Source organism: Ascidiella aspersa, chromosome 1 (assembly GCF_963924565.1).
Source record: "Ascidiella aspersa chromosome 1, kaAscAspe10.2, whole genome shotgun sequence".
Taxonomy (NCBI): Eukaryota; Metazoa; Chordata; class Ascidiacea; order Phlebobranchia; family Ascidiidae; genus Ascidiella; species Ascidiella aspersa.
The window spans coordinates 6,307,422-6,327,530 of NC_139447.1; the positions used below are offsets into that span (position 1 = coordinate 6,307,422).

The 20,109-nt window shown below is 37.7% G+C and overlaps 1 protein-coding gene across 1 annotated transcript in view; it reads right to left on the reverse strand.

The window, feature by feature from the left end:
• LOC146166759 (bromodomain adjacent to zinc finger domain protein 1A-like) overlaps nucleotides 1-20,109 on the reverse strand; it is a 50,940-nt gene that overhangs the window by 7,336 nt on the left and 23,495 nt on the right. The window contains exons 9-25 of the mRNA XM_083384933.1: nucleotides 16,174-16,213; nucleotides 15,486-15,624; nucleotides 14,651-14,746; nucleotides 13,522-13,660; nucleotides 12,538-12,681; nucleotides 11,979-12,115; nucleotides 11,394-11,571; nucleotides 10,294-10,459; nucleotides 8,064-8,156; nucleotides 6,403-6,487; nucleotides 5,830-5,960; nucleotides 4,722-5,159; nucleotides 3,913-4,072; nucleotides 2,911-3,045; nucleotides 2,055-2,154; nucleotides 1,086-1,199; nucleotides 187-270 (exon numbers count right to left, since the gene is read on the reverse strand). Coding sequence (XP_083241059.1) covers nucleotides 187-270; nucleotides 1,086-1,199; nucleotides 2,055-2,154; nucleotides 2,911-3,045; nucleotides 3,913-4,072; nucleotides 4,722-5,159; nucleotides 5,830-5,960; nucleotides 6,403-6,487; nucleotides 8,064-8,156; nucleotides 10,294-10,459; nucleotides 11,394-11,571; nucleotides 11,979-12,115; nucleotides 12,538-12,681; nucleotides 13,522-13,660; nucleotides 14,651-14,746; nucleotides 15,486-15,624; nucleotides 16,174-16,213 — 2,379 coding nt within the window. The remainder of the gene's footprint in view (nucleotides 1-186; nucleotides 271-1,085; nucleotides 1,200-2,054; nucleotides 2,155-2,910; nucleotides 3,046-3,912; nucleotides 4,073-4,721; nucleotides 5,160-5,829; nucleotides 5,961-6,402; nucleotides 6,488-8,063; nucleotides 8,157-10,293; nucleotides 10,460-11,393; nucleotides 11,572-11,978; nucleotides 12,116-12,537; nucleotides 12,682-13,521; nucleotides 13,661-14,650; nucleotides 14,747-15,485; nucleotides 15,625-16,173; nucleotides 16,214-20,109) is intronic.

Below are 20,109 nucleotides of genomic sequence, written 5' to 3' on the forward strand. Positions count from 1 at the left end.
AACAATCATTTCGACAAAGGCTACGCTTGACTTTGTAACAGAAGTATTTTTTAACATAAAATAAAGAGAAAATCTGTATTACTTTGTATTTTTAGCCGTACAATACTCTTGGACAACATTACGCAACAACGATGCTAATAGCAGTCACAGGTTGCACCCATAAATACTACATTTAAGCTTACTCACCCAGCGGGGGTTTGATGTACTTTCGGTCAACTCCCCTCTCAACAACGTAAAGGGCGATGGCGAGGTGACGCACGCTGGGTGATGCTGCAGCAAATAAACATTTCGTTAACCTACTACACATACAAGTCCACAAACAGGCTTTGTTGTAATTGTTATCTTAGATATAGAGCATTAGAGTAGTGCTCTTCAACCGCTGTGCACGGTGCACTCTAGGGTGCACCAAAAAGCGTATGGGGTGTGCCAGTACGAAACGGTTTTTACAAGGGTACATCACAAACTTTTAAAGAACCATTAATATTTGACATTGAATGCTGTTTTACGACAAACAGTAGTACGCGCAAGCAGCCTGCAGCCATAATCGAACTCTCGCTGACAGTGTGCAAAACTTTAGCAGCTCCGCTCGGTTTAATTAACATGATGACATTGGTAAGCATAATGATTTTTCATATCGCTTTTTACCTCAGTTTACCTTTTAAGCAAACAGGGGTGCATGAGTTCGTCACAAAAACTTTAAAGTTCACCAAACCAAAAAAGGGTGAAGAGCACTGCATTAGAGCATTGGCTCTCCCTCGATGCACCAACAGTAGTTCTCATACGGATTTTAAAAGCTATGTGCTCGATATTACTATGTTTAATTTGTTTATATGCCTTTTATAGATTCATAGTTGGCCTGATTTATAGCTTGTGTGCAGACAAAATTCAACTCTTCAAGTTTTACAAGTAGGACTCTACTTTACATGTGCGTCGTTTTAACTTCAAAGTTTTACATGTACTGAGCGCAAATAAGTTCTTCAGCAGTTAAGGGTTACATAGTAGTTAAGAGTTTCGAACAGCCACTCGGCTTTTCAAATTGACTATTGCTATAAATAAACTTCATTGTATGAAAAGCTTTGATTTACTGGAGTCGGTATCCATTGCTTCATGGTCGGATGACTCGTCGCCATTAGTTGTCATATCGGCGAGCGGGAATCGCAGGTAAGGTTGGCAGATCGTTTTCTTGGATTCGTCTTTTTCTGCAACAACCATAAAGTTAGAACACAGTCATAAGTAGAAAGTAGAAGAAAAAAGTTTCGAGCCTTACGGTTGTATGTGAAATTACTTTGCAAAGAAAATGACAACAACCTTAACGCATGAAAAAATACAATATTGTGTCGAAAAGTTAAAAGTTGTGTTGTGCTGACAGAATAAATTAAAAGGACTTTCTGCTATCGTTTAAAATTTAGCAATTGTTATATGGCGAAGGGTATATTATGATGTCATACCGCATACTAATTATTTGAGTGTTTGGTTTCTTTTAAAACGAAATTCAGTTTATGCAAATAAATAACAGCAATGACTCGAACGTAAAAAAGTGTTCAAAAATTCAATTCTGGATAAAAACATAGTATTAATAAAAAAAATAAAATAAAATTTCCCAAATTAAAACGCATCATATTTTATCGAAAAACAAAAATATGCCCAACAAAACGAACCGGAAAACTTGCAGCATTTAATTCACTCTGTATAAACGACCAAGAAAAGGCAATTAGGATTTTTATGAATATGCTGTTGCTGCCAGGCATTGTTTCAATTGTACAATTGTTCTTCCGGAAAATTTTTATTATTAAAGTTTTATTAAAGTTTTATTAAAATTTATTAAAGTGCCAACGTTTTGACCACCTATATCTAACAATTTTTATTGTTTGTCTGGTATATATAAATATAAGTTTCGCCTTTATTTGCAATTATATTGCCCGGAAGAAGATTGCCCGAATAGATGGTCGAAACGTTGGCACTTTTTACCGAAAGAACAATTGTAGAATTGAAGGATTTTTGATTTATTAAATTATCGATTTTTTATATTGAGCTTTTAAAAAACGCATATTTACCGTCGTCACTTTCCACGAGATCTGGAAGTTCAACTTTAATCTTTCCGTTGTATTGCGTTCCTTCCTGGATGCTGATCCTCCATAATTCGCGATCTTCAACCTGGAGTGAAAATAACGGTCAATCAGGCTTTTTGATTAAGTACCTAAACACAAGATTAAGTACCTAAACACAAAAAGCAAACCCTTCAAAGGTTAAAAAAAGGACAGTTGACGTGAGCTTACACCAGTGATGCACTGGATGTGTTATATTTGGAATTTGCAAAATAAATGTCACCGTAACTTATGATAGTTCACAGATAACAATGGTGTAGCAATACTAATGCTAGAAAAGATATGTGTTATTTCGCTGGCAAAAGCATCGTCAGTACATCTGACTAAACACGGAAACAGTACAGACATTAAGTAGAAAAATTTGAGGAATAAAACGTAAATGGTAATAAACAAATCAAATATTAAAATTGAGAAACCTAAATTTAAAAAGTTCACGTCAAGTCCAGGATGCAGAACGCCTGTCCAAAACAACAACACAGGTCGAAAGACAACAAACGGCTTTAAGACACAAAACGAAAAAGAAGAACAATGAAGTAGAGGCGTAAGAGCACAATTAGAACACGCAAACGCTACTTAATTTGAGGTAGTAAGATTCTTTGTATATTAATGCGTAATTTTACATCAGTTTCTCTTATATAACCCGGACATAAAATATATCCATAGCGTTTATAACCTAAAAAACGATTGCAAATTTATGCAACAGGACTGTTTTGTATTAAAAATCAGTAGCAATCTTATACTACACATTAATTGTGCAAGTTGCAAAAAACTAGAGTCCAAAAAGCAACAGTAGGCAAGTCCTTACCTGCACAAAACCGAGCGTCCCGGCCCAGATTCTCGCCTCCAGATCCAGGATCTGATCCTTGAGCGATCGTTCAAGCGATTCAGCGCGAAAGCTCTTAGGGAGGGGAGGGAGGGGGCTTTCCGCGTTCGACAGAAGCTGGAAAGATGGATACTGTTTAAAATAGGGCACTTATATAAAAAACAAGTAAAACAAGCTAAATATCCGCGTAGAAAATGAAGCACTGAGCTTGAATTGCATACGGATTTTAAATAAAACTTATACTAGAACACATCTCGTTTCGAAGCTTAAACCAGTGTTTCGCAACCTTTTTTGGTTACCCGGGTATAAATATTTCGCGGCACCCTTGATTTTTGCTGAGTGGTTAACTGTAACGTTACAATAAACGAGATTGAAACAGCCCATTAACTGTGCAATAAGGTTGATAAAACCATTTCTATTATTCGCACTTTTACCGTACACAAAAAAATGCATCAAGAAGCTCACCAATAAAGCAAAAAATTTGAATCCTAAAGAATTTAAAATATCTGTCGGCCCCCTTGACTGCCTTGAGCGTTAAAAATGGTATCCTACAGTAGGCACACCAGTTTGAGAAACATGCGGCACACCAGTTGAGAACCACTGGATTACAGTATGGCACAATTTAAATTAGGATTGTAAATTCTGGCCCATAAGGGCTAAACAATTGGATAATTTTCAGTACAAACGCACATAACAAATCGTATATCAGAAAAATAAATGAAGTCTTTCTGGGTTCATTAGATCGATAAACATCACAAACAAAGGCATCAACATCAAACTTAGAACAAGAACAGCATACTTTTTGGCACAACTATTATACAACTACAACAAGTCTTCTTTAACATCGAGTTGAATGTTTTGACCTCAAAACAAGTAAATCTTTGAGCTAACTTAATAGATGTTTCACACGAAGCTAGGTGCCGCCTAGAAATTTATCTGGTCAAAACTACAGCAGCGGGCTATTTAAATGGCGCGGATTTTTACCTTAGGTACGTCGATCAGTTTAGGCGTATGTTTGAGCGATTCGAGGATGTGATCTTTCTGCGCGTTGATTCGTGCGAGAAGCTTCGATTCCCGGAATCCTCTTCCGTTTAGCGACGAAATGAGGTTCTCCACTTCTTCGGCGCTCGTAAAAACGAACCACCTGGAAAAAGAGGGAAAATGTTAGGAGTCGTGGTCGGTAGTAGGAACAGGAATTATGTAGTGAGGGTAAGCTTTTAGTAAAACAAGCATCTAGTAAACTATAAACTGTTGCTACCAGGCATAGTAATATTATTCAAAATCAGCTCCTCTTGTAATTGTTATTCTTAACCAACGTTTCGGCAACCTTGGTTAAGAATAACAATTACCAGAGAGGCTGTTTTTGATTAATAAGCATCTAGTAAGTTTCCAATAAACGCCAACGCGCTAGTTTATTTAATTTGCAAATCAATGCAATTGGCAACGTCAGCAGTTTGCCTAAAGAGTGATTTTATTTACGTTTAGTCATGCTTGGATATCCTAATTATCAATTGCAATTAAAACAGAAGAGCAATTTTAGGCCAGGTATGGTCGCTGTCGGCATTTTAATTTAAAACAATTACAGCCCAGGCGGCGCTCGATATTATTTTATGCATCTATGACTTATAATTACTAAAACAAAATGCAAAACATCCGTGAGTAATGTTTTTGTATTTAAAAAGCTATAAAAATAAAATGTAAAATCGAGCTAAATAGTATAAGTTCATCGAAATCCTTATCTTTGTAGCAAACTTTATCTCCAAAGATTATTTTATGCCATAGTGACATCATACCTGTGTTCTTTTCCCTGCGTCATTCGTCGAGTCGCCGGCGCTATCGACGAAATGGTACCGTTTACATTAGGCGACGTGTCCTTCGACGATTGGTCGTCGTTTTCACCGCAAACAGCCACTCTGGGCGACGCGGGCAAGGACGAGGGTTGTGAGTTCGAAACCCGCTGAAGGGGGGAGGGCGAAGAGACGCCGTTAACGTGCATTGGGATCGCCGACCCGGTGTTGGGGTAAAGTCCCTTGGGCGTGGGGTTCCCCAACGGGGTCCCGGCGGCCGAGTTGTCGCTCCAGCCAGGGGTGCTGCACCCCGATGGACCGGGGGCCAGGGGTTTTTTCTGGGGCGCCCGCACGGTCAATACGTCATCGGTGAGGTCGGTGTCGGCGAATTCTTCTACGAAGAGACCGGGTGCTGTGCTTATAACCCAGTAGCGTCTGAAGTACCTGTTATTGACGAGCAAAGAAGGGTAAGGGTTATTTTTCCGGCTGTGCAATTTTTAAGGGACGAAAAAAAGTTGTACTGTATTTTGTCTACTTACAACCAAGTAGCGTATAAAGTACCTGTTAATGATGGAAAAGAAAGGTGAGGGTAGTTTTAATCCTGCTGATAAGTAATCTTTAAGTAAAATAATGGGAAACAAATTTGGGGCTTTTTAAGTTACCTTAGTTTTCCATGACAAAATTTATCCTATTCCGAACGTAAATTTTAATGGGGTTGGAAAAACGAAATTTGTTGGTTTAACTCATTTTGTAATTTCTATATTTATAAAAGTTTCTTTATTTAATTTAGTTTTACCGAAATTTCAACAAAAGATGCAAGGTATACCGATATTAGGTATACAATAGTGGACAAAAACCCTATTCTTTGAATTTTACCTGTTACTATAATACAGTTTGTTTATATAAACGTTCAATGTAGATATATATATTTGTAATGGTTGCCAAAATTGTTTACTTGCACAAAGTTCGCAAAACCTGATGAAGCGCCTTTAGTGTCGCTCCGTGTTGTCGAAAATCGAGCACACGGTTATAGTATGCATAAAACACAGGTGGGAAAAAACGTACAAACAGGTGACCAAGGCGTTACACAAAAATAAACAGCTGAGGCAGGCACCTGTCTTGTCCGAGGGCCGTTGTGCGGTAGGAAAAGTAGTGCTTGGCGATGGCTTCCTGATGTTTAAGCTGGCGAAACTTCCAAGCGTCCTTCGCTTGTTGCTCTTCCTCGTCGAAGAGATCAAGGCGCTCCTGGAAAGTTCGAGAAAAAGGCTTTGAACGCAGCAGAATGCAGGTTACACAAGTCAAGTGGATGGTAGTATGACCAAAGTGGTTTATTGCGATATTTTTAGAACGGTATGTCTCAACTAGGAAAATCCTTAAAATGTTTGAGAAAAACGCTGTTTAAACTCAACAGAATACAGGTTACACAAGTCAAGTGGATGGTAGTAGGGATGATCAAAGCGTTTTATTGCGGTATCTGCACGGGTATGTCCTAACTACGGGTTTCCGGTACTTGACACATTTATATCCTTAAATTTTTAAGAAAAACGATGTTTGAACGCAGTAGACTACAAGCTAATAATAACAGGACTGCCAATACAATTTTGTAAAAAAAATTCGAAAACATACACAAAGTTAGTAAACCGACAATCCACCACATTATTAAAGTTTAATGTAATCTGCTTGCCACCTTTCGTTCGAGAGCTGTCAAGAGCCGCGGTTCGTCACTTTCCTCGTTGGGTTTCCGTTTCCGTAAGTTGTGCTGCTCCTCTGGCCTGGAAAAGTGGAGAAACAGAAAGAGCAGGTAATGAAGAATTGAGTCATTTGCATGTGCGCTTGTTGGAGTACTGCATCATGCCCAAATAGTCAAGAATTAGAAGACCACAAACATTCCCAGTCGTGAACGTTTCAAATATATCTTTAACGAATATAGGACTATTCGAAATGTTTGAAAGAGGTGTCTTTAAGGCCGCGATTTATTAAAACTAGGACCTCCGTTCCGAATATTATGCTTAGTAGCCACAAATCCGATGTGCAACTGTTACTTTTAAAGCAGTGTTTTTAAAATCAATAAACATAGCTTAGTTCAGTGGTTCTTAACCTTTTTTTCTTTCGTGGCCCACTTACCTTGCAAAAAAAAATTTCTGTCGCCTAATAATTTTTTATGAAAGAAAACACTGTAAAATAGGTTTAGAACAAAACACAGCAGAATATATTTCAAAACAGAATATTTATTCAACCGTGCATTAGTGAGATACTTGCGGCTGAAAAATAAATTTACATTCCTTTTTAATTCTTCCCCGAGTCATTAATTCTGTAAAATTAAATATAGTGACACAAATGATACTGAATCTAGGTTTTTTAAATTGGTTTGTGGCCCACCTCAAATGTTCTTATGGTCCACCAGCTAGCCATGGCCCACTGGTTGAGAACCGCTGGCTTAGTTAGTGAAATATTTCGCTTAAATGTTAAATATGAAATCATGCAAATTGCTTGATATCTGTGAATTTCTCTTTAAGCCAAACATTAATTTGGAACAGTTATCATGTCATTTAGCATCTATAGCACATTGTTGTTTGTTACGTCACAACTATGAACTGTATTAAGATAATTTGTAGACGAATGACTGTACAAAATTAAAATAAAATATTACGTAAAAAATATTTAAAGTTCATATGAGTTGGCCTCTTATATTTTGAATCCCACGAGCAAAATAGCACCAACCGTCGTACTCAAGTATAAGTATCTCAACTGGACATAACAAGGCTAGGGACAGGTGTAGGATTTCTGAATTGCGTGGAGTGCCAATACTGTTGGCTTTATCAGGTGCTTTAAGTCAGTGTTTCTTATCAGGTGAATGGTTCACCCAGGGTGAATAAAATTTTTGCAGGGGTCAACCAACCAAAAGGGGTGAATAAGGGTGAACGAAAGGTTCAGGAGCATAGTCACTAGTAAACAATTCTTTGAAGTAAATCGACTACTGAACTGTTGTTTTTTGGGGTGATTTTTGCTTATTATAATGGTGAAGTTGCATGGTTTGCCCTAAGTGAATAAGTACAAAAATTTGGTGACTGTGTCTTGTGCTTTTGTAGCTCTATATCTCTGGACTCGAGAAATTATAGATTTTCAATGGTAAAACGGAGCTTGAGTTGATCGTAACAAAAATCGAAACAACCTAAATCATTCGTGCTGTTGTATATAGACGTGATAGTTATCATATCACGAGACAAGGGTGAATGAAATCTGGATATAGATGCTAGGGGTGAACAAAACTAAAAAAGTTGAAGAAGCACTGCTTTAGATCATAAAGACACCAATTAAACAAAGGTTGGCGCAAGTTATTCGACTTACGGCAATCCCTGTTCGATCCGCTTCAACCTTTCTTCGATCTCTTTGTTCCGAACCTGCTTCTCCAAATTCAACTGTTCGCACTTCCATTTCCACCTGTCAATCAAAGTTCGACAATAAGCGTTTCACGCCCGACTGCGAAATGAACCGACGGCTGTCAATCAAAGTAATCTTATGGGAAATGTCAAGCGTAAATCACTCGTAAAAAAAATACCGAGCCGTCAAGCGACCAATCAGTTTACAAATCAATTACGAAAGGTTATGTCCAATGCTGGTTCGGACAAACGTATACAAAGCTATTTCACCAGCCGGCTATATTTAGAGGAGCCCTTGGCGTTTAGAATATACGCCATGTTACTAAACTAGCAACGTTGACAGTGTATCGCCTGTGATTTAGTGATGCATCAATCTGAGGAGAAAATTGCTTAACTGATCGCAAGCCGCGCTAATACCCAGTTTATTACGTTTTATTGATTCGATACAAGGGGTGGTAAACACGGGCTATCGAGCCGCGTGAGACTCTCTAACCGGTTTTATATAGCTCTTTGGTTCATGTTGGATTTCCTATATTCTTCAGATTGTAAGTCAACGTCGGTTAAGTCGCCAACTTACATTGTCACTGGCTGTAGCACGTCTGCCACTGAACAATATCATAACTGCCCGCGAAGTACTAAAATACACACGACCGTAATGTCTTTAGTAGTACATAGATGTAAACATTTCGAGTTATATTAAACTACACAACAACGTGGCTGAAAATTGTGCTTTTAATAAACTAACAGAAAAAAACTAAAAAAGAGTAATCGTTAATGTTTAGTTTTGCCGCAAATGAGGCCTTTCAGAAACGATTGTCTTGTAGAAAATGAAATTGCTTCCTGTTAAACAATTCAACAGATCCACGGAACAATGGTGGGAAAAATGAGATCGGTGCGCCCAGCATCCGATAAATGTATTTAGCTGCACTTATTGGCAAAACGGCTAAACTTCGAGTCCAAAAGGCCAAAGACAACTTGACTGGCTCCCAAAGGCACGTAAGGGAGTTCCAAAGTTTAATAGATGGACATAAAGGGCGGGCCTTCAGCCGTACGTTATTGGTAAAACGGCTAAACTTCGAGTCCAAAAGGACAAAGACAACTTGATCAGCTCCAAGACACGCCATGATTGCTAAAGTTTAATGGGAGGGACACGAGGTAAGGCCTTTGGTTGTGAGGTTAACCCCTGTACATTTGGCTCGGGTTTAATGCTAAATTATCGGTCAAAAGTTTACTGATCATTCTGTCAACGGGGATTCGGCAGTTTGACGGATGCTAATTAGAAAGTTACATGTCGGACGATCGGTCAATTGTCACGGAAACCCAGATTTATTACAAGTTAGTTGTCGAGTAACGCATGCTTGGCGTCTCTAAGTTTATTGGCACGTCTAATGCGTGACAGATGTCGATTAAACCGCAGAAATGCTAAAGGTGTAGTATTTTACCGCATGGCTTTTTGTAGGTTGTATACCATGAGATAGATGTACGTGTTATTGGCTATCGCATCATTGACACGCAACACTAAAAAAAAACGTCGGTTGGATAAAAAAACTTACGTGTTACAGGCGTCAGGTTACGGCCCGTATATCATACGGGTCGTGTCATTCATATTACTGTTAAAGTAATATAATTTCCGCAATTCATAACAAGCGTTTTAGTAATAGTTAACTGACTTTGCGTTATCGATGCCTAAAGTTATATCGGCGTATTAACGAAAAATGCGACATTTTCTGTTCCAGAAAAGAGCATATACTGATACAGCGTATCTCAAATTGAAGTCAATTTTAATGTTAGAACACATACTTGGTTGCTAACCCGAAATGTGCGCGATCGACCAGCAAAATGGATATACCAGCAGTTTTATGTTTGATAATATTCTTACCGATCAAATACCAAACTAATTTATGTAGTTTAGGCACTAACATGGAGTTTTCGAACTCAAAATAAACAAAAAACAGAAAAATTAGTAAATAACATTCGACTGTAGCAAAGCTCCTCAACAAAGAAGCAAAATTACCTTGGCATATTTTAATTATATTTGGATTACTTTGTCACAGAATTAACATCAATTTTTAATTGGATCGCAAAGCCAGAATTTTGCTCAAAATATAGATCATTCATGGGTATGAAAAAGAAAGTATCGGACTTCCGTCGTTTGGGCAGCAGATCTGTCAGTATTTTTCCAGTAATTTTCCACTCACTTTTCGGTGGCCGACTCCTTCTCGCGCCGCTTCTCTGCCATCTTGTCGTCTCGGTAGGCGGTTCGCACTTGGAGCAACTTCTCCCAGGTCTCGTCCAGGAAGTCGCGAGGCGTGACGAAGCCCAGCAGGTGGTGCGCGAGACAAAGCAGCAAGGTCAACTTGTCCTCTAAAAAAGGGCAACATTTAAAAAAATAGACTTTTACACAATGTCCTTAATATGCTCTTTAAATACAGTGTTATGGTCGTTGTTTTAAAGTTAAATTTGAGGTTTTAAAGAAATGGTGCTCCAGTGAGATTTGAACCAACGCTTCCGGGTTAAGGTGACCACAGCTTAAAATTGCTTAGCTATCAAAAATGTGATGGTCGCTGTTTTACAGTTAAGTGAAATTTGAACCAACACTACTTGGATGAGGTGACCAGTGCTCTAATAGCCTAAACTATCAACCAATCGGTTTTAAAGGCGTTGAAGGTGTGTGATATCTGTACATGTCCCGCCACATTTTATTCATTGGATTGTAGGTTCTTAATACAATAAGAGAATAAACGTTGTTTAGGCTAAAGCTGCTGAGGCAGACTCTGGAATGTGTATTACCATTAAGCAAACAAGATAATTTTAATATTATGTCTGAAAACCGCCCACACCAAAAAGGTAAAAAATGGCTTTGTATAATTTAGCATAAGAATATAAATGGTAAATAATTGTGTGCTATTTTTTATATGTTTTAGTCTAAGCCTTTTAGATTGTTAAAATCATCTACAAGTCGTTCCGACTAAATTGTGTTAAATTAAATTCCTTGTTCCGACTGAGACACCAAAAATGCCGTTGAACAAAGTAGCATTTTTCAATAAGCAATTGACAAATTATATTATTTCACAATAAGCAATTGACAAATTATATTAAAATTAGAATTAGACGCATTTTGGTCTAATTCATTGAATTTGAAAACTCGAATTAACTAAGGTACACTATGCACGGATCTGTAATGCAGCATGATAATAATGAATTGCAAACCCAGCTTTTTTAGCTTTGTCGAATTATCGAGTCGTCAAAGTCTGATTGAGGGCACAAACAGTGGACAACAATTCACGTCAACACTCACCAGGCGGAAGATCGAACACAGAAGTGGTGGAGAGCTTTCGCAAAAGGTCTGGTCGATCCAGGCACAAGCGAAGTGGAGTGTCGTCGCCCAGTGAGTAACCACCTCGGTGTTGGTAGCGCCACTGGCGGTCCTCGGATCGGGGTCGGGTGGCTGAACTGAGGAGGTAGATGCGGAGCACCTGGAGAATAGGGGAGATTAGAAAGAGTTGGTGAGGTTGAGTTTGGAAGTGGTATGTTTCGGTGGAACGAAATGGAAGGATGATGCTGGTAAGCTAGAACCAACCCACTTCTACAGTTCCATCAAATATTTTTCACATAGCTTTTGTAGAAAGGTAATGTTAAAGCCCATGTAGAAGTAGATAACATTTTGAACGTTTCGAATATCTCTTTATTTATTTTTAACATATAGTGAGAAGGGTGTGATTATATATATATATATATATATATATACTGCCCTAACTGCCCTTCTCACTATGCTTAGTTGGAATCAGGATATATTTCAAATCTGTTAGACAAGCTTTTGCACTTGTGACTTGACTATTAGTCCCTGTATAGTTTTAAAACCTAAATAAACACGATTCCAAACCTCAGACAAGGTGTAGCTGTCCAGCTCGAGCTTGTTAAGGGAAAACCCCTGATAGGCAAGCGGCCATGTAGCGGTCAAGGTGCTGAAGGCTTGGAGGCTTTCTTCTGTAACGTTCTCGCTCAGCTGAGCTGCGAGTGCTGAAAAGTATAGGAGGAAAGAGGAATGCGAGCATTAAAGACAACACAAAGATTATTTTTGATTCCAAAAGCTTCAAATGTTGACCATTTCCTAATAATAAAAACCTTAACGTGATTAGACTATAAAATATATAAATTAACGCAAATTTAACCACAATCCAATATAGGGCGGGGTCATTGGCCTGGATAAAAACACATTTTAAACAGCTTAGTTTAGTTTCTATTGCATAAAATAGTTTAGTTACTGTTGTACTTAATATTAGATGTCCGAAATCTCCTTGAACCTTATAAATCCTTCATAGTAACTATCCTTTAAATGTGATCTAATAGTTACGACCGCAAAACTTTGAGCCAAAATATTACATTGGACGACAACGTTTGTTTCAAAACTAACATTATTTTCAATAAAACAGAACTTGAACCTTTGTCTCCAGGCTCCACCAGGATCCTCTCAAAGCTCTCCTCCTCCTCAGAGTGGGATCGGAAGAGGTTTGAGAGGAAGAAGAAGAAGAGGTCGCACAGGGGTCCGTCGTGGGCGTTGCTCATCACCGCTCGGGTCAGCAGGTCTACAGGAGAAAAAGCAAAGAGATTTTTTTGGTTCTAGAGAGATTTGTGTGGTTCGAGATTGCGCTGCAATAAATATAAACACGAAATAACATCTTTAGTTATACAATATACAATTATACATATTGCAACCTTTTCTTGACACTTCAAATTGTTTTCTTTTAAAAGTTGACAAAAATGCCCTAAATAAGGATAGTTTACTTTAAAATTAGTTAGGAAAGTGCCGGGAACTCTTGAAAGTGGGAACACGACAGTTTTTGACGTCACTGCTATTCTACACTTGTAGATGTCAAAAACCGTATATTTTATTTGTTTTATTAATAGAAAAAAACGCATGGTTTTAAAACTCTGCATATTAAGCACTAGCTATAAAAAATCTGCGATCGGTAACAGAGGTTTTTGGCCAATTAATTTATAGAAGCGAATTTATAACTGCTTAGTCGGAAACGGTATAATTTCGTTTCTGTCTAGTGCAGGGTTTCTTTACCAGAATTGTTCCAAGAGGGTGCGGGGAAATGTACTACTGTAATTTATTTCTTTGCTTAGTTAAATGTATAAATCGAACTGACATTATTGTGTTACTGCGTTATCAGTTACTTGCATAAAAATAGAAATACAATGCTTTTGTTATTTAACTAATTCTAGAAGGGGTACGAGAATCGGTTGGTGATTAAAAAGGGGTGCAGCAAGGGAAAGATTAAGAACAACTGGTATAGAGTAGAAAAAGTTCATTGAAATTAGTCGACACTTGTTTTGGATAAGCAATTACTAAGATGTTTGCAAAAGAGCCCGCTTGCTTTTTAATGCATGTAAGCTGCTCAAGTCCAACTTATTTGCCTCACCTAAATTGACGCCTTTGGGGAACTCGTCCTTTGCTTCGAAGAGATCGTCGAAAACGTTTAAAAACTCGAGTAGTGAGAGCACGTCGCCGAAGAGGTGCGGTGGAACTTGACAAGCGATTTCTCGTGGGGCGGGAAGCTCCTGTAAAAACACAACATTGATGCGACGATATAAGCTAAACCAGGTGGTTCCAAAGCTTTATTCCACGGCCCAATTTTTTTTACAAAATAGATTATGGCCAACAGTTTTCTCGCCTTAACATGATAAGGAGGTTCCGGAAAGCTAACAGGCATGCACTCAAACGAGCTAACATAACAGCAGCGATGGTGCCAAGTACAAGAGAGAATGTATGCAGTCCAGCCCCACTGAAGAAAGAATGCCCAGACCCTCCAAGTTTTTTAGTTTGCCTTGATACTATTTGTGAAACAACAAATGAAGCTCCATTAAGTATCAATTTATCAGTCTGTTTAAGTGAACTCGCACACAAAATCCAAAAACCAATTGTATGCTTTGGACCTATTCTCTGGACAGCCAGGAATAAAGAGCCAGGGGCGTAAATGTGTTTTCGAAGTAACAGGAAACTTTAGCTATGCTAAAATATTTTAGTAAAACAAAACATCTAAATGGCAAAATGTTCAAACAGATCTATGGTCCACCTAAAATAGTCTCATGGCTCACTTCTGGGCTATGGCCAATAGTTTGGAAACCACTGGGAACAGTATGCAACATAATGGTATGAGCGATCTACTGTTTAAAACTTTTTTACGCGGAACTACCCCAGGTATGCAAAATTGTAAAAGCAGGCTAATGAGTGAAAATGCTGTACGGACGTGTCGTTTTTATCGCCGTGTTTTCTAATCTTTTAGGTATAAAATAAATTGCTCTTTTAAAAACCTTGGTTAACTGTAGGAAATGTATTTTAAAAGACTTTCTCTACGTTACGCTTATTTAACTTTATTAAATAACATACATAGACTAAAAAGTCCAAAAATACCTAATGTAATTAGTTTTCTTCGTTAATACACGTTTTGTCTGTAGGCCGTGAGCATTAAAAAAAAGTTTTCGAGTCAATTGAAAACTAAAGCAAGTTCAGCCAATCGTAAAAAAGACTTGATTCGGCTTCCTTCTCACCTTAAGGTCGTCGCATTCCAAGTCATCTCGTGGTCGACTCCATTCCTTCAGATACTCGGCTAGTCGCTTCTTTTCCTCCAGTTTCTGGTTTCTCATCTGGTCAAGATTTGTTATGTTAGTTAAAAAACAAGCTTTGTGGGCGTTGGTCTAAAATCCTACCACAGTGTTCAAACAATTATATTAAATCAACGCACAATATTTGGGTTAGGGTGCGGGTTAGTGTTTGGGTGAGGGTGGGTCAAGTATTATTATATTTGTCACCCGCACCCTAACCCAAATAATGTGCGATGATTTCTATACCACCAGCGCCCAAGCCTTGCTGTCAGGCGAGTAAATGAGAGGATTGTGCTGGAAACAACGACAAAATCGTATTTAAACTAAAAAAAATATGACTGCTTACTCGGCTGAGTTGAGCGTTGCGTTAGGATAAATATAAACTATACAGTTTGGATTTAAGACCAGAGATCTCGCTTAACTTATAACCGATTTTTTTCGGTTAAGCACAGTGGCATGACGTCATCACTTAATACGTAATCAACTTTTTGTCCTAACAAATTTATACTAGGTAGTACATAGCTTTGATAGACATCGAATAATGGTTTCTAGACGAGTACACAGATTCGTGACGTCATCTGTCTCCATACGTCGAGACCATAGATCTTACTTATGATGTCATCACTTACTACGCAATCAACTTACTATCATGTCAACCCCTTCTACTGGGTACTATATAGGTTTGATAGGCATCGAACGATAAAAGGCTGTAAGCCGGGTTTCTAGATGGGTACACATATTTGTAACGTCATCCGTCGCTATCACGTCATCACCGACCCACCATTTCGCGCTCGACCTTCATCTTGACCATCTCGTCCTCCCGTTCCTTCTTGCGTCGCTCCTTGTCCATCCGCATCGCCTCCTTAATCTTCTCAATTTCTTCCGCCTTCTTCTTGCGAAACTCCTCGCGTTCCTTGCGTCTGGGCGATTTGAGAGCGTGGTTAAATGCGAAATATGCGAGCGGAAGGTAAAGGGTGTTGCGGAAAATACGGAATATAGGGGAAAGTGTCTTTGTGGCTTTTAACGTCAGTTTGCATTCAACGGTCGTGTCCAGTTTCAAACACGCCTAGCCAAGGACAGAAGGTATAATATTTATGAAAAAGTTTTCGATTGACAATATTTTTTTACGTTAAGTAAATGTATATTTTCGAACACTCAAACTGAATTTGAATTTAGAAACGTTTTAGAGGCCTAAAAAACGTTTGGAGATTGACGGAGCCAAGCTAGAATTGCAATTTACAGCTGAGTGAATCAAGGAACGCCGTATTCTGTCTCCGTCAAAACAACAATTTTTCGGCAGATTTTAAAGTATGATAGTGATGTGAGCCTTAGCGCCCAGAGTTGCAGAAAATATTGTACTCAAGAAGCGCAATCGGACATTTATCTAAACGATGCGATATTAAAATTTCACAAACAAAACTTGTTGTCGCTGGTTTTCCGACGACGCCCAATTACGTCACAACACTTACTTTTCCTCCTTTTCCATTCCTTTTCTTCCATCTTTGAGATCTGCAATCAAACAAAAACTGTGTTGTGGGGTTTTATACTACTATTGGGAGCTCATATGACTAACTCACAAATAATAAAGATATGAATGTCATAAAGTGACATTTGTTATGCATATATCGCTAAAAAATTGCAAAACAAAGTAACATAATTAAATACATACCAAGAGATGCAATGCAATAAAATTGTTTCGTTTTTGCAAGTGTTCTAGCTATAACACTTAGGTGTAACGAATTATCGGGGTTATTTTCGGCCTAGATAAATCTTGAAAATGCACCGCAACAAACCGTTTTGACATTTTTGCACAACGCCAATCGGCCATTATTAGATAGTGACATAAAAGTAGACTTTTGTCTTAAAACAACATGACGGCGCTATATTTATATGGTAGTGTTGGGTGTTTCTCCTAATAATATTTTTAAACCTTTTTCATATACAACAGATTAAATTTAAACGACCTCAGATTGTTTTATTTATTTTTTAACAAATTAAAATTTAAGGGTGTTTACGTTTGGGAATGTTTCGGTGCAAAAATGCTTTTTACATTTACACTAGAAGCAAAACAACAACATAATAAAACTTTTTTTTTATTGTAGATCCGACAGGAAATATTTGAGTAAAACTTGAAAGAACTTCAGTAAAATCTTTATTGCAGTAAAGCAATTAAAAATAGGGTTGGGCATTTGACCAGTCAAATAAAATCCGGTCAATTGACCGGTCAAATACTCCTCAAATAGGTCAAATACTATACACACTATCATATTGCAATTGAAGTTAACAATAAACCTTGATTTTAACTTTAAATAAATATATGAACGTTTTGGGTCAAGTACAATGGTTTCTAAAACAAAAACAATTATTTTTGACTATCAATAAGATTTTTTGCAAAACCATGCCCATCTTGCAAGCAATACTATAGCAGTATTGTAGTAATTTTTACCATTACTACAACCACCAAGTTAAGACAACAAGTTTATTAACGAAATTTAAAAATCAGTAAATGCATCAGTAAAAAAATATTTTCACTCCTCGTCACAACTTTTGTGACTATGTGGATTTTCTACATCATCACCACAGGTGACAAGGGATTTGGTTCTTCTAAATTTCTAAGTAGCCTAAGATTGTGGTATACCCCAACTAGTGTTTCCTTTTATGTCAAACGCGATTCATCATATATGTGCATTTATTTTCAACAAAATAAATATACTTTGCTAGTGCAAACACTTAGTTATTACCATAGAACATGTGTTTGCATCAGGTAAACCCTACCATTTTATATTTGAATTCTTTAAAAAAGTTACAATCAAGTTTAAATCAAAAAACAACTTTTAAAAAATTTACAACATTTGAATCCAATATGAGTATTCGACCGGTTAAATAAAGTGCGGTCAATTGACAGGCTTGTCAACCCTAATTAAAAAAGAAAGTTTTATAAGCGGAAAATTGAACATAACGACCTAACAGCGTCAACACATTTTAGATATAAATTTTATCAATTTATTTTATTATTGCCAAGTATTGGGAATTACTAATAGAGAGAAAATAAATTTAACATAAAAAAAATAATTTTAACATATCGATAAACGAAGAAAAACCAGAAATCACCAGCATTTTTGTCAAAGAGTTTACCTTCCCTAGTGCCACGGGTCGGGCGCCCTTCCATTAAAACAAAAACACATTGACCTATGACGTAACAAGAGGCACGCGTTCTGGAATCGAAACAAAGAGAAGTGGTAATGGCACGAATCGGCCCGTTTGCAGGTCCCGCCCAAAGGCAGTTGAACCTGATACTTAGATACTATATATGACGTATTTTCTTGGATTGTGAAAATAAAAGGAGGGGCAGGTTTGAAATATAAAAATAGCTAGCAAATTTTTTAAATTATCCACAGGGCCATGAACGAAGCTACAAAGTCGTATCAGAGACAGGGTCAAATCGAACTTCAGTCGAACTTTATTAACTTGATTATCGTTAAATGCCGAAAATCTAAATACCAATATTTGACAAAAACTATAGTGTGCTTTATGAAATTGTCGTTCAGTTTAAAATTTCATCAAAATTTATTTCAAATTGCAGCCGACAACAATTTTACCTTCAATTAGGGCAATATACCGCGGGCTGGATTGAATAACCAAACAGGGATGCCAGAGACGGGGCCAAATCGAAAAGAACCTGGTCATTTATTCAAACTAACTTTTCTATAATCTTTGGCCAGTTTACACGTATGCGGTATGCCCAACTATTTTTTTATCATAGCGGTCGAAATTGCGTAATACATAGTGGTAGTGGTAGAATGGAAACCGGTAAATTTTATTAGAAACATGCAACTAAAATAGCGCAACAAAGTGGTAGATGGAAGCCTGTAACTCTATAAGCGGCCATATAACTGAAATAGCACAACAAAGTGCTAAAATGGGAGCAAGTAAGTTTTATAAGCGGCCATGCAATACTGCAAAAGCCCAATTGACGCTAGACAATCGCCAATGCGACCGGGTCAAGGTTAGCCGAGGTCGCATTTATATGACGACGTTAGAAGAAGTGCAAGGCAGTGGGGATCAGGTGCCACCTCGGTGCAGAGGCCAAGCGATGTTAAACCGCAATTTTCGCGGGTGTAGCATTTCTTTGTGTAGGCGCCGGTAAGTGAAAGGGATACAGTAGCTGATTTGGTGGATTTTAACACCCTAGGCTATTTGCAGCGACACAAAACTATACAAAGTGTTTGATGGAAATCTGTGAGAGTTTGGCAAAATGCGTTGACACGAAAGGTAGTCGGTGTGTGCAGCTTTTAAAATCGAGATACGAAGCAATTTAGAGGTTCTTTGATTTAAGCGGTATGGCGATATTTGTCTAATTTAGACATTGTGATTATACAGCATATTCTTATTGAACAAGTTTATCAGCGTAACTCTGCAAAAGCTCGTCCATTATGAACAATTTCGAATAGTTAAAGAATGTGATTTTACCGCGGTTAAGTAAGGTGATAAGCCTGATAAAATTGAAAAAAATCACGCATAACGAGAGATTGAAAAAGGAACCAAACTAAAAGTAAATAACGATTTTATATTTACAATAAATGACTTTAATTTACACTTGATTACTTAATATCAGTTTAAAATCTTTTTTTTTGAAATAAGATCGTATAAGTATTTTTTTTGTCCCTGACGAAGGCTTGCCGGATAGTAAGCCGAAACGTTGCTAAAGAAATATATGCCAGACGAATCTATGTTAAATATACTATGCCTGGTAGAAACATCATATTTAAGATCGTATAAGCTTCGTACTCTGAAAAATTATACCTTTGTCAGCGCTACGTAAAATAAAAGAAAAAGAGTGATAATTATCACCATGAGCCTACCTTTTAGCTTGTTTGAATCGTTTCCCATCGTTGCCGACAGCTGTAAAAAAATACACGTGTTTAGTCTTGAGATTGTTGCCTTGGCAAGGTAACTAAACAGGGGCTAGACCGGCAAAGTCAGACATAGGGTTGCGATTTTACACGGCGGTTCGCCTTTGGTCGCATGTTATGAGGACTGAGGCTGTACCTGGTGATTATCGTATTAGTGCGACAACGTTTGTAAACCATAAACAACCTTGCTTCGTAGAATAAACACCTTTAATGTCGACCTTACTTTGAGTGTGGCACGGAACAAATATTTTCCTGGATGTATGCTTTCTTATAAGGTTTAAAGTAAAATTGAACTTCAGTCATGGTTAGGTATTGTTTCTAAATCTAGGATGGATAGACATATTTTATTTTTCGGAACCGCAACAACTAGAACGCAGTACAAAGTTCACAAAGAAAATTACAGTTGTTTGTTCAAGGATACAGTTAAAAACCGTAAGGTACACCGAGTCAACTGTCCCCTTTTGAAGAAGTTATAAAGTATATTCTGTAGAC